This window comes from Pempheris klunzingeri, chromosome 3 (assembly GCF_042242105.1).
Source record: "Pempheris klunzingeri isolate RE-2024b chromosome 3, fPemKlu1.hap1, whole genome shotgun sequence".
Classification (NCBI taxonomy): Eukaryota; Metazoa; Chordata; class Actinopteri; order Acropomatiformes; family Pempheridae; genus Pempheris; species Pempheris klunzingeri.
The window spans coordinates 11,311,825-11,325,439 of record NC_092014.1 but is presented as its reverse complement, the minus strand read 5'-3'; the positions used below and the strand labels follow the sequence as shown (position 1 = coordinate 11,325,439).

Genomic DNA, 13,615 nt, shown 5'->3' with positions numbered 1-13,615 from the left:
TTTGTATCTGTTCTTCCTATCCCTTAACAAAGTGAGATTTCTCATTCTATCAGCTCAGTGAAAGACCCAAGGCTTTGTATTACGTTCTGTATCTGGTATCTGGTGAATACTGTAATAGATGATGTGTCATATTTGGTTTCAGTGTGTACTGTGAGATGTGCTCCTATTGTGGGAAAGACCTCCCCCAGTGCCCTCATCTAATTTGGCTCAAAAGAAGGTCCTGTATGGATTTTGGCACGTATGTCTCAGTTGTCTGTGTTCCACGTCTTGTTGTTAGATGAGTTTTCCCTCATGTTTTTCACACCCACATGGTGTTGGCTGACTCTTTGTGTGTGTGTGTGTGTGTGTGTGTGTGTGTGTGTGTGTGTGTGTGTGTGTGTGTGTGAGAGTTAGTGTGTGTTTGGTCTGTTTCTGCATCTGCAGAACATTTAGTAATAAACATAAATCACCTAAGTTGCAGGGGCCTCTGTAGCTCCACCTTTTAACAGCCTGAAAACTGCAATGGATTTTAGATATATAATTGTACACATTTGGGTACTAAAATGTCTTTAAAACAGTCTTTGAAGTTACTGGCACAAACATTTCCTTTTGTTAAAGTTTAATATTACATTAATTGAGTTGTTTTGATTTGCATTTTGTTGCTGGAGCCAATCCCAGCTGACTTTGGGACAGAGGCGGGGTACAACCTGGACTGGCTGCCAGTCAATCACAGGGCTGACACAAAGAGACCGACAACCATTCACGCTCACACCAGTTAACCTGCATGTCTTTGGACTGTGGGAGGAAGCCGGAGTACCCAGAGAAAACCCACACAAGCATGGAGAGAGCATGCAGACTCTACACAGAAAGACCCCAGGTTCAAACCAGGATTAAAACCTGGAAGCTTCCTCCTCTGTTTATCCAAAGGGCACATGTTTGTGGCCAATCTCTGTCCATTTGTGCATATACATTTACAGATATAATAAGAAAAAAATACATTGAGACTATGGTATACTTTTTGTCACCAAAATAGAATGTATGCATAACTCTGAAATGATAATGACTTGAAAAAAAGAGGATTTTTTTGTGTAAACTCTTTCAAACACCAGGAGCTGCCTTCTGCAGTGACAATATAGGTTTAATGCATAGAGTTAAAGGGAGAATTTCTCTCAACAGAGAGGCCCTGGCTTTGGCAACCCAACGTTTCTGTACGAAAAGCAGGAGGAGCAGAGACACCAGCTGGCTGGAGTCCAGCCAGCCTTTATTTATCCTTGAGTTAGCACTGCAAGGCTAGGGCTAAAAGCCATACTGGCTGAAAGATTTTGTAAAGGGGGCAGACCCAAAAAACACTGACACAGCCCTCCACAGATGCCAGCGTTGTGCCACTTACTCCCTGACTTTGACAGCTCCGGCAGAGTACAGAGAACAAGGGATGAAGGGGATGAGTGTGCACTGAATAAAAACAAACTACTTAGTTTGAAAGAGTGATTGTGGGGGAAGGTTTTCAGAAAACATAACAGGAAGAACAGCTGGTTTAAAAATATTTTTATTTCTTATTATTCATAAAAAGTTTATTCCATTCATACTGTTATTATAAGTATTTTCACAGTATCAAAGAAAAAGGATAGAGCATTGTATTTTCATTGGATAGCCATCTACTTCCACGACATTTCATACCTGCAAGTATGAATATATTTGAAAGATCCTATTCCAAACCCACCCCTTAACCCACACCTCAGCAGTGTTGAGGGATGCAACTAACCATTAAATATTTTAACAATTTTTAACAATTTATAAAATGACCAATATAAATGACAAACTCTCATTAGAAGTCCCCAGTACCCAGAGTGATGTCTTCAGCAGTATTCAATTTATAATAAATGTGCTTCTTGGCATTTTTACATAATAAACGACTTCAATCAGACAGACAGACAGTGCTCATGCAGCTCAAAATGTACGACCATGCAGACTGTACGCCTGGACCGTAGACGCCAACAACTATGTGAACACGTCCCTGTATGCAGACACCCAATGTAGTGTAAATAGATCAGATCAGTTTTGGAGCATTTTGTGCACTTTAGGGTGCAATGAAGACAGTTTTGGAGGAAATACAGTATACTGTAAGTTTTGTAGTAAAGAAAACTGACATTGGTTTCTGGCAGTCGCTCTGGTAACACAGCATTGTATCTATCTGTTGATATTTGAGAAATGCACAAATATCCAATCATTATTCTTTCCAGAGTCCTCTGCTCAGGATGGAAATGAGTACTTCTGTCTTCCCCAGTTGGTCAGATGTGACTTTCTCAGGGAGATGCTTTGTGCTTTGGTCAAATCTAAGGTCTTGTGTTGTTCATTACTAGGTACAACAACACAATTTTGTTATATCACAGTTTGATATATTAAGGTATGAAATCCAAGTCCACAAACTGAGAAAAGTCTTATGTTCTCCTTGTGGACGTGGCTTAATGGTATCAGCTTGTGGGTAGCTCCAGGTCATTTGTTCCCTACTTGAGCTGAGCTGGGAATTTGTTGGTTAGGATCAGTGTTGTTCAGCTATTTGAATCCTCTGAACAACTTTTTTTTTGTTTTTGTTTCACTACTCATGGCAAATACAGCTTCACTGACTGGACAGATCGATTCCAAACAAAAGTTTTAAAGAGTGTTGATGTTGTTTTTGCTTTGTCTACTAGAAAAAGTGCAGTGAACAGCACTCAGGAGACAGACTGCAAGCCAACCTTTAGCCTACACAGTAACTGGTGGCCAAAAGGAATGATCATCTTAGTTAGTTACTGATCAGTCAGTCGAAAGCATTTATTTTTATAAAATATCAACTTTCCTCACAACAAATTCTCTTTGATGAGGAAGACAGTTTTGTTGCCATGATAAATGTCAGGGCTGGAGAGGTGCTCTGTTATGCTTGTTGTCAATTATTTTGACAAGCCCAGTGAACTGAAACCATGTGTGAAGGTTGATTACAGTAGAAGGATGTTACAATACATAACATAACATATTGACGTAAGTGCAACACTTCATATTTTACAGGTTTGTAATGTCCTATTAGTTTCCTATGAAATTAAATTATTATTTAGATTGTCATAATTAAGATTCTTCAGCGCTGGATTTGGTTTTTATGATGTTTTGCTGTAAAGAACAACACAATTTCATACTTATTATGTGAAAAATGGACAAAGTTCTAAGACTTTTCTTGTCGTCTTGATTTTATAAGCAGTTGTTGGTGTCCAGTGAAATTTCCTTGAAATACCAAAAAATGAACAGCTAATTGGACTGAGTTTAAGAAGTGCAATAACTGAACACTATCTGCTGCACTCAGTACTAAAATGCATAGTTTATTCCAGAAATCTGACTGAATTTCAGTATCACTTCCTTTCAGGGAATTTATAGGAGATCTGGAAAATAAAGTGTCACTGACCTAAGTTTGCTAACATTTAGGGCTATAGCTAACAATTATCTTTATTATTGATTTATTTCTCAGTTTGGGCCCATCACAAGTTTCCAAAGCAAAGTGATTGACTGACAATTAATCAAAAATGAAATATGGATTAAATTTACACTTGGTTGCAATTTGAAAAACACATCTTTCAATTTAAAGGAAATGTGACCAGCAATTTTGAATCGATTATTAGAATTGACATTAGTTAAGTGTCTTTCAGTTGACAAATCAATTTATTGACAAACCATTTTAGAAATGCCAGCATCAACAGAAAAGCCCATAACTACAGAAAAAACGTGCATCTCAGTTTGGGTGTTTGCCCACTTGGGAACAAAACAGTGCAAACAAATTAGGTATGTGCTGTGACCTGCAAGTGGGACCATGGGAGTTCCATAATAATGCAGACCTCTCGCCTACAGCTACGTCTGGTCATGTTTTGACAGACATACCAAAGTTGCTGAAGGATGCACAGTGAGACGTTTTTTCCTCTTGTGTTTGTCTTCATTACCTTTCATTTTTCTTGTCATCGTGGTCTTATGCAAACACATTGAAGCATTTCAGTGACTGCTGCTGTGAAAGAAAACTTGTTTTTTTTCTGACAACTTGTCAACAGTTGGAGCTTTCAGTATTGTGAATGTTTTTTTTCTGCTTCAACCCGACTCAACAAGATTATATTTAGTTACCGCTCAGTGTTTGGCTGTGTAGCCTCAAACCTTTCTAAATACCTCACAGCACAATTGCAGTTATGTCGTGTGGTGTTGCAGCTTTCAGAATATTTACACTCCCACAGAATGACTGAGAATTTAGATTTCTCTCCTGTTATTAATTACTGTAAACACTCTGCGGAGACATGCCAAAGTTCATTTCCTCATTCTTTGGTCCATAGATTTCCATAATGAAGAGCATATGGTCAAATGCAAGCTTCTCTGCACCAGTGCATTTGCTTTCAAGTGCCAACAAGCCATTTCAAATCTCAAATTATGGAGAAGACATTGCTAGTTGCCTCCAGTAGTCCATGCCAAAGTAAAACCAAAGCTTTGCCAGCTAAATATTGTGGCCGTTCACGAAAACATGAGTTACTGCCAGAATTTTGTCACATAAAAATGTTTTGAAGGTGCCTTTAACTCTATGGAACTGTGCTAAATCATTTTGGGTCCATCTACAGAAATTAATGTCATGCAAAGCAAATCCAGCACCGAAGGATGGCTAATACCATTGTCTATTTTTTTTTCTCTCTGTTATTTTCTTGTGTAACATCTGTATTAGGCACACTGTTGCTCACACCAAAGTACTACAACAAAATGATGGATAGAGTTAAACATTTAGCTTTTACAATATAGTCTCATTCAGTTTTGTTTTGAAAATGTTGAAAGAATAGGTCTCATAAATGTTCTACTGGCAGTCAATGACTGTGGCAAGTGTGTAATTAGCTACATGTAATTAGAGTTCTGATTAGCTAAATGAGAAATTAAATTGTATGCATGTAATGATGCAGCTATATATACTGTGACCCCATTGGTTTTAAGGAGTTTACTAATTATTAGCATATAAAAATAATTTGAGAAAACTTAAAAAACTTGTTAATGGGAAAGCCATAATTTTACGAGGTGAGGTTTTTCCCTGTTTTTCAAAGCCAGTGCCATAAGTGCCATGTTGTTAAGCCTGCAGCTTTCTTTGTGTGCGCATTTGTCAGAATGTTGGTAATCGATTTTACCTCACTGAGCTCCAAGTAGTTTGTTTATTAGGTGGTAAGGAGCACTCTTTATTTTGGTCGGTCACTTTACTGCTGCAGAGCCCATGTGTGCAGTTCACAGCACTTAGGGGAACACCCCTCCAGTCACATAAAGGAAATATAGCATGCTCTCTCACACTAGGCAGTTCAATTGGAGTCGTGGGGGTGTTAGCCAACCTGTCATTGGCAAATTCACATATCTGGACCAGTTGCGGCTTGGTGATTGCTGGACTTCAATATTTCATTTAGCAGTTTCACAAACACTGTGCTGCTGCAGGACCTCTCCAGTCACGCTAATAGCTCCTATACCACCCTTGCACTTGTTTTTATCACACACACTGCATTGTTCGGAGCGTCTGCCAAGATAAGAAAATATTGTTATTGTTCCTCAGTAGGACTAAGACAGCCATCCTGATCCCTGCTGAACTGACACAGTGGTACATTCATGAGTACTTGAGCGAGATCCAGACATTCAAACTTGATATGATCAGGAGAGCTGCAGAAGTCAGGCTGAGAAGATAATGATCCACCACACCTTCCTGTTTATATTTCACTTCGTTCACGCTTGTACGTATAGTGTGCCTCCACGCTTACATGAGCGAGCCTGTCCAGAGTGACTGGATACGGCATGATTCAACATGTGCACATGTACTCTGACTTTAACACTAACACGTATAAAAATGAATACATAGGTTTGCAAACTGAAACAAAATCATGCTAAATTCAGATGCAGTATGCATCATCTCGCTTCCCTCTAGTGATCCTTTTCAAAGTCTCGCCTTGATTTATTGGCCTGTGCTTTTGCTTATATGTTTTCATTAAATTTGAAGGTTTTGCTCCTGGAAGAGCATAAACATCACCACATCAAAGAATACACTATTATCTTATTTAGTTTATAACTTTATTACTTAATTACTTTATTTATTTATCTATCTAGTTAACTACATATATACTATATATTGTTAAATGTAGTCTATATTTTAGATGACAGTCAGTATTAGGTATGAGGTCTGCATTTAGATGATGATAATTAGATGATGCACCATTTTGCCACACCTGAATTAGTTACTGACACATTATTATTACGCATTATTTAATCCTTCTGTTTGCTCTTCAGTCAAACTCGCACGTTCTTGGAAGCAGTCCATTTTAGAACTGTGTCAAGAGTTTCTCTGCTACATATATATATATATTTTCTAAGACTGTCCTCTCAGGCTCGCCATCTCCTAACACGACATCCAGTGACACCATATTTCTTGGTGGTTGACAGACGACTCAGTCTGATACATTTCTGCTGTAAACAAGTCTGGAGACGCTTTCCACTGGAGAGGAATTTATTTCCTCCTTGACAGTAAAACACGTAACATGAACCAACAGATAATTGCTATACATTACGGGTCATTTGTGGAGCTGAGTACTCCGGGTTAAAGTACTATATATAATCCATGCTACAAGACAATTTTACAGTAACATGCTCACTCTAACACGAGCTGGTACTTAACTGTTCAAAGACAGCGTGTACTATTGCAAATACATAAGTTAATAAGTCAAATATAATTCAACAACCACTGTTTCAAATGTTCCTTCTAGAAAATAACCTGTTCATATATTTTGACCGGTATGTCAGTAATTACAGTTAGCGATCATTTTTTAAAACAAAAATAGAATCCAAATCATTCAATCTAAGATATTAAAGTCATAAATTTCAAAATGCAATCTGAACTTGAATCTTGAATCTTGAATCTTGAACCAGCATGTTCTCAGAGAGATGTTTGCTGTCTGGTCCTGCAGAGCTCAAACAGAGGCCCACTGTGCCACAGGGGTGTGTCTACATTCTAATCTGTGTGATGGACCTGCTTGATAAGGCCCTGGGCAGTTCTGCAGCATCATGGGAAAAAGGAGGTAATCAGGGCTCACTGCCAACAGCAACAGTGGTGAGCACCTTTTAAGCAATAGAGGACACACAGGCTAATGGTTCCTCTGTCTCCCCCCATGACGCAGCCACAGCATGTTTTCTCCTCACTGAGCACCGGGAGATGTCAAGGCAGAGTCAAACTGCTTGAAAAACAGAAAGACCCGATACCAAGACTCTTATCGGTTCTGTCATTATTGGCTTTGTGCCAATAGTCATCGGGGTGGGATGGTGTCCGTGACCCTGTTCATAAACACCACCAACATTGATATATCCTGCTTTGAGCTTAAATCAGTCTGTGGAAGGAGGTTAAACACAAAAGTCTTTCTGGAGAAAACACCTGAGCCTCATTCCAGCCAACAGAAACACGTCAGCAGCAGAATATATTGAGAAGTCATGGAAACACAGTCCTGAACAAAGAAGGAATTGCATTTTCAGCTGCAAAGTAACATTAGAATTGTGGCTGATTATATGAATGATGGAAATAAATGCCCTCCTACTGCTAGCAAATCTAAGCAGCCGCAATATATTGATATGCAGAGAAAAAAATACATACGCCGTACATGATTGTGTGTCCTTATGTAAAAAATACTGAGTTGTTAACTTTCTGCTTTTTACCCAACAAGAAACCCATCTGTCAGTCGGATGAGATAATCCCACTTCCAAGGGCAGTTCTCCTTGATTTTCTTCAAAATGATTATCTTCAAACAAAACACAAACGGGCAGATAGCTGCACTACTATCAAGAAAATCACACATGACTCTAGGAAATTGTTAAAATTTGCATTGAAGTTTGAATCGGAAACAAGTAAAATAATCTTTACACATTGCCGTCTGTATTGATTTTTGCTTTCAGGAAAATTATTTTTTTTTATTCAGCAAGGGTAAGCCAAACATTGAATTTTCTTTGCCAGTGTGTTCTACTGTAGTTGTTTAGTCTAATACAAACTGAGGATTAAATTCCATGATGCCATGTTTCAGTCTAAAAAGCGACTATTTTTTCCCATCTATGATAATTTATGTATGTTAATTGCATTTTATATATACTCGGTTCAATGCTAAAGATAGACAATGCTTAACTAATTGCTAAAATATCGGAGCTCATCCTCAGTCTTGTACATCACAGTGTGATGCGAGTAACGACAGAAGAGGAGAGCTGAGTTAATGTCCACCTGTCAACAGCTCTTTCGCTAGTGCATAATTTTGGCCTGGCTAGATGACAGTTGAAGGCAGTTTCTGTCGTACTGGTGATTGCTGTGTCTGTTTATAAAGTGCCTAGAAGACAGTCGCTCTAGTTGGGATGCATGAGGAAAAAAATATGGGGAGAAAAAAAAATCACCGTGCAGATAGGTCTCTCCTTCTGAGCTCTGTGAATTACATGGTCTGCGATTGTTTTTTTTCCTCTGTTGTGAGCTAGAGCTGGTGTAAAACTTTTGAAGTTTCAATCTCAAAACTCTTCCGAAGTGTTTCTCTCTGTCAGACAATCAGATGCCGTGGTTGTTGTTATTGTCATTGAGGCTAATGTTAGTAACGTTACAGCAAAAATGCTTTCAGCTGCTAACTTTGGCCTTGTGTTGTCATCTAATGATTTCTATTATTGAATAGGGAGACTATCCTTCAATCAGATGCCCTGCCCTCATGGCCTGCATTGATAAATGCTCCTCCTGCCCTGATGATTAATGTGGGGACATTGATAACTGTGACAGAGAGCCATTACAGTTGCATTAAATCTGTTTCGTACTTGAAGGGTAACAGCTGTGACAGCACTACCTGCAGAGGGTTACAGAGAAGGTTTACATACACTAACTTTACTTAGCCATTGATGGCTGTTCCATTACTTAGTTTATGGCCAGATACCTGCAAAAGTAAAGACAGCTATACTTTGTGTTTAGTGCTAATGGGCAAATGTTAGTATGCTAAATTTGAGCTAAACTAAGATGGTAAACCTTGCAAACAAAATGTTTTGTTGTCATCAATGCCACAACAATACTGTGTTTGCCATGTGCGGAAATTGTACGAATAACTGATGGAAAATGTCGACATCACCATTGAACATCAGAATATCTGCAGTCTGGTTTACCAACTAGATTGCAAGTCAGTGCCAAGATCCTATTGAGAGAAAGAAAACCTGCATGACCCTCTTAGGAAAGAAGCAATTTAGCAGCATTACTTTGTAGGCTCATTACCCGGGTCCACTGCCTGTGTGGCAACTGGCAGGGTCAAGGGAGCCTGGAACGAAATATATTTCTCACAGCAGAATAAGTTGAAAGGTGAATGAAGCATGTTCACAGATACCAGCATCAATATGACCCAACTTTTAGTGGCTGGTAAAAAAAAATATATATATGTTACCATCTCACATCCACAATTCAATATTTGTCTCCATCTGAGGTTGCAATAAAGTAAAATACTGATATTGAACATTATTGTGAGTGATGGCACAAGTGAAGATCAACATGTTAAGTAAGTGTTAAATATTTAACGGCCACTCAGTTTATCCGCTCTTGGAGCTGTGTTAATGCAGACGTAGTGAACCAAATAAAACCTGAAATGAGGTCGAAAGAGAACTTCTCTGTGGGGATTGATGATGTCATTTACTTTGTTAATGATAACAGTAATACATGTTAAAACTATAACCGTTTGTATCTTTAATTAAGATATTGATTTCCCCCTTCCTAACTACACTTTTTATGTGTCTTTTCATCCGGTTTCTTCTTTAAAATTCAAACAGAACTTTGCTGCAGGAAGATCCGCATTATGTTATAGGTACATCCTTTGAAAATTCAAGAACATTTCAAGGCATTATGAAACAATGCCTTCATGTTATTTGTGTCTGTCAACCCCTCTGGAAATGTTCAGTATTCTCCACATTGTGCTCCCACTCTTGTTTTTCTTTATACATCTTGTGGCTTTTTGACCTCTGTTTAACATATGCTTTATGACGTTCTTCTGACACTGAGTGAATCTGACACAATTACGGCAACCGAGGGTCTGAACTTTTAAGACCTCTCTCAGTATTACTCTATTCCCTGAAACCACATGAAAAAATGAAATTGAAAACAAAGGGAGAGATCGACTGACGTGTGCTGAGTTCTTCTGCTGTCTCCCTCTCAGATCTACAAAGCTTATGGGTTTTACCTCAACTCGTGTGGTGACCTTTCACCGAACATAGCTTTTTTGAGTGGAAATGCTGATTGTCAATCTTTTTAACACACATACTATAAAATTAATGAATACACCTTTTTAAACAAACAATGCTGCATGCATTTGTGCTTCTGTTTTGTTTTGTTTCAACTTGTAACCAGGTTACTGACCTCAGTCTGTTGTTTCTCTGCACATCAGCACATTTTAACATCTTTTAAGATGCACCTTACACGCATTGTGTGGTCTCTCACATGCTTGCCTTCGAAGCATAAAACAGGATTTGCACGCCTACAACTACATCAACAACAAATCGTTACATCAACAAGTTTACAGTGCACGTTTGTGAATTAGGATATTTTGGAACTCACTGTAAGTTTAAGGATTTTCCCAAGAATAGATCACAGGTAAAGTAGCTATAGTCAATATTTTTTTGTTAACAACTTGTGGATGCTCGTAGTGATGAGTCCACATGTAATTGTCACCCGACTCTGCAGTTCCCCTCAGCTCTTTGAATCTTTATAGCATCTTTCACTTCATTGTTTTGATGATCAGGCCCACAGCTTTACTGTTGTGGTTCACTCTCACTGCTCTCAGAGCGTCATTTTTATCCACTCCAGTCTGCTGTTTTTGGCAAAAATGCTCTAAAAACCAAATGTACTCTGCCTGCCCAGCACCAAATGACAAACAGTGAACATGGTGGAGCATTTAGTAGTTAAATAGTCTGATATTTCCCTCAGGAGTTGGTAGAGACAAAAATGGAGCTAAAAGTAGAGTGGATATTGAACATTATTCAAGATGCCACAAAAACAACATGAATGCTACTGTTGCTAGTGTTAAACGTTTTGTGCTAACAAGTTTACCATATAGACTGCAATCAGTAATTGTAATATTGTAATTGTAGGTTTTAAGTGTTTTATATCACATCAAAAGTTGAAGTTATATATGAGTAATCTGCGTTGTGACGTTTTGCTTATTCCGTTTTTCCACATTAAGCCTAATCTCAGATCCATCTGTTTTTGCCCTGTTGACTTTTATCACACTCTGTAATGCAGTTGGCAATTAAAGTCTAAACTGTGTTCACATGCATCAAAAGGCCTGTGTCCTGAGGCCTCTCTGGAGCCATGGATAAAGCCTGCGCCCATGTGAATTACTCATCCAAATGAAGAGAAGACTCTCAATTACTTTCCCGCTGTTTCTCTGTATTTAAATTCTTCCCTCACTTTCTTTATTGTGCTCTCCCCACAACTGGGATCTGCTCAATAATGGCCAGTATGAGTTCTGGCACTATGAAACTTCCTATTCATGCCGCCAGAACAAAAAGTCGCTTTCACTAGCTCACCTTCCCTGTTATCATATACAACGCAGCATGAGCAGCGTGTAGGAATAATATTTTTCTGATACCCCATTTCTGTGGATATGAGGGTGTGACTCTGGGCTAAATGAAACACACATCACTCTAGATTTATGGACCAGAGATGGCATCCGCACAGCGCGTCAACGGCTCACTGCCGATGTGGCGCGCTAGAAGATGGGAGAGGAAGATGCTGGAGACTGAAATGTGCTTTGAGTTAATGGGGTACATACTGCTCGCCCAGCAGCAGAAAGTTCTGCCACAAACAAGGAGGACACTTGATTTTTGGCTCGGAGGCTTGCTTTTGATGATGTTGAAAGATTGCTTGCACTCCCTAGTTGGCAATTGGCTGGAAACATGCTGATGAGAGAGTGAAGGCCTTTTCGTTTGTGTGCTAAAACCATTACCTGAAATGGCGGGTTGTAAATCAAATTTTGAGCATTTGGGTTTGGGGGGGACTGGGGTGGGGGGGGTGCTCACTGACAACAAAGGAAAGGAGGACATTAGAGGAATGAATTGATAAACATGTAGTGTGATTTTAACAAGTGCTGTGACGTCTTTTGTTGTAACAGTTGACTTTATTGTAATGACTTAATATTGAGTGGGACCAGCCGAGCAACAAAATAGGTTTTTATAATCATAACGAAATTCCACTTATGTTTGATAGCTTTCTTCTCTGGCAGACTTTTGTTTGTACTTTAATTGAGTTTTCAGATTAATTGCCTGTGAAAACCTGTTGCTTTCCACTTCATGCTCAGATGCAATGAGAACTTGTGCTCTTTTGCAGGGAAAATGTCAAATATCCGTGCAGTCAGGAAGAGACAACAGCTGAATAACTTGGTTGCCATGGTTACAGAGCTAGCCAGGCCGGGATACACGGTTGTGGATTTCTGCAGTGGAACGGTATGTGTATTCAACCATCAGTCAGACTGTGCATGTATATTTGTCACCGTGCCTGACCGTGGCTAAATGAGACTGCTGCTCCGTTAGCAGCCAGCTAAAGGAACTAGATGTCGCTCACGTTTTTGTTCCTCCTTAAATCCCTTTTGTTGTTGGCCAGTGTACACAGACAGACTGGCAATTACACTCATGAAAATGCACGCTCAGAGCGGTAGCGCTGTATGGCTTAAGGGTCAACGCTTGGTCGGAAAGAGCAGCACTAATCATAACTCTACTGATGCTCTCTTTGATGTGTGCTGCCTTCCTGTTGTGGTTTTTAATGTTTTTTTTTTTGGCCTTTCTTTATAATGTCTCTCAGGGCCATGTAGGAATTGTCCTGGCCCACACACTTCCTGATTGCCAGGTAATGTGTGCTATTATTTTTGACATTTGAAAGACAAAAAATGTAATAAGCACCAATACATTAATTGCTAATGACAAAATGATGATTATTAGTTATTAAATGGATCTCTACAATACTGTGCAAAAACTTACTGTGGTATTCTGATGAAGTGGTAATATATTGTTTTATCCTATGATTATTTTTACTTTTAAATCTAAGAATAGTGCGTCCTGTAATCATTTACTATTGGTGTTTTGATATAAGTGGGTTTTTTAGTTGTTTTAGACCTGTCATTGAATTTTCTTCCTGCGTAGATGAAAATTTGCTCAATGTTGCTATAGAATTTAAACTTTATTATTTGCTCCTTTAAGGTCAACTAAAAATGTACTAATCACATGCAGCTCTATGGTGTTCTCTTCTGTCTTAATTCAAGGTCATTCTCATAGAGAACAAAGAAGAGTCCTTGCTGAGAGCCCAGAGCCGCAGCGCTGAGCTTGATCTGAAAAACATCGGCTTCATTCAGGCCAATTTGGACTACTTTACCGGACCGTTTCAGATTGGGGTGAGCATAACATGTAACACTGTATTAAAACAGTGTGCCTTTGCGCCGTTTTTGTCTCCATTATTTTGATGATCCATGGATTATGTAAACAATGTGATGAACATTTCAGGTGACTTAACTCTTTAAGATTTTATAATTTTTTGATTAATACAAGAAAAACTGTTACAAGCAAATGCAATGAAAACTAGTTCGAATTAAAAATC

General features: G+C 38.8%; 1 protein-coding gene across 1 annotated transcript in view; it reads left to right on the top strand.

Annotated features, from left to right (window-relative positions):
- The window catches only part of gstcd (glutathione S-transferase, C-terminal domain containing), a 44,395-nt gene that overhangs the window by 18,411 nt on the left and 12,369 nt on the right, over positions 1 to 13,615 (top strand). The window contains exons 6-8 of the mRNA XM_070856165.1: positions 12,356 to 12,471; positions 12,827 to 12,871; positions 13,284 to 13,412. Of these exons, the coding sequence (XP_070712266.1) occupies positions 12,356 to 12,471; positions 12,827 to 12,871; positions 13,284 to 13,412 (290 nt within the window). The remainder of the gene's footprint in view (positions 1 to 12,355; positions 12,472 to 12,826; positions 12,872 to 13,283; positions 13,413 to 13,615) is intronic.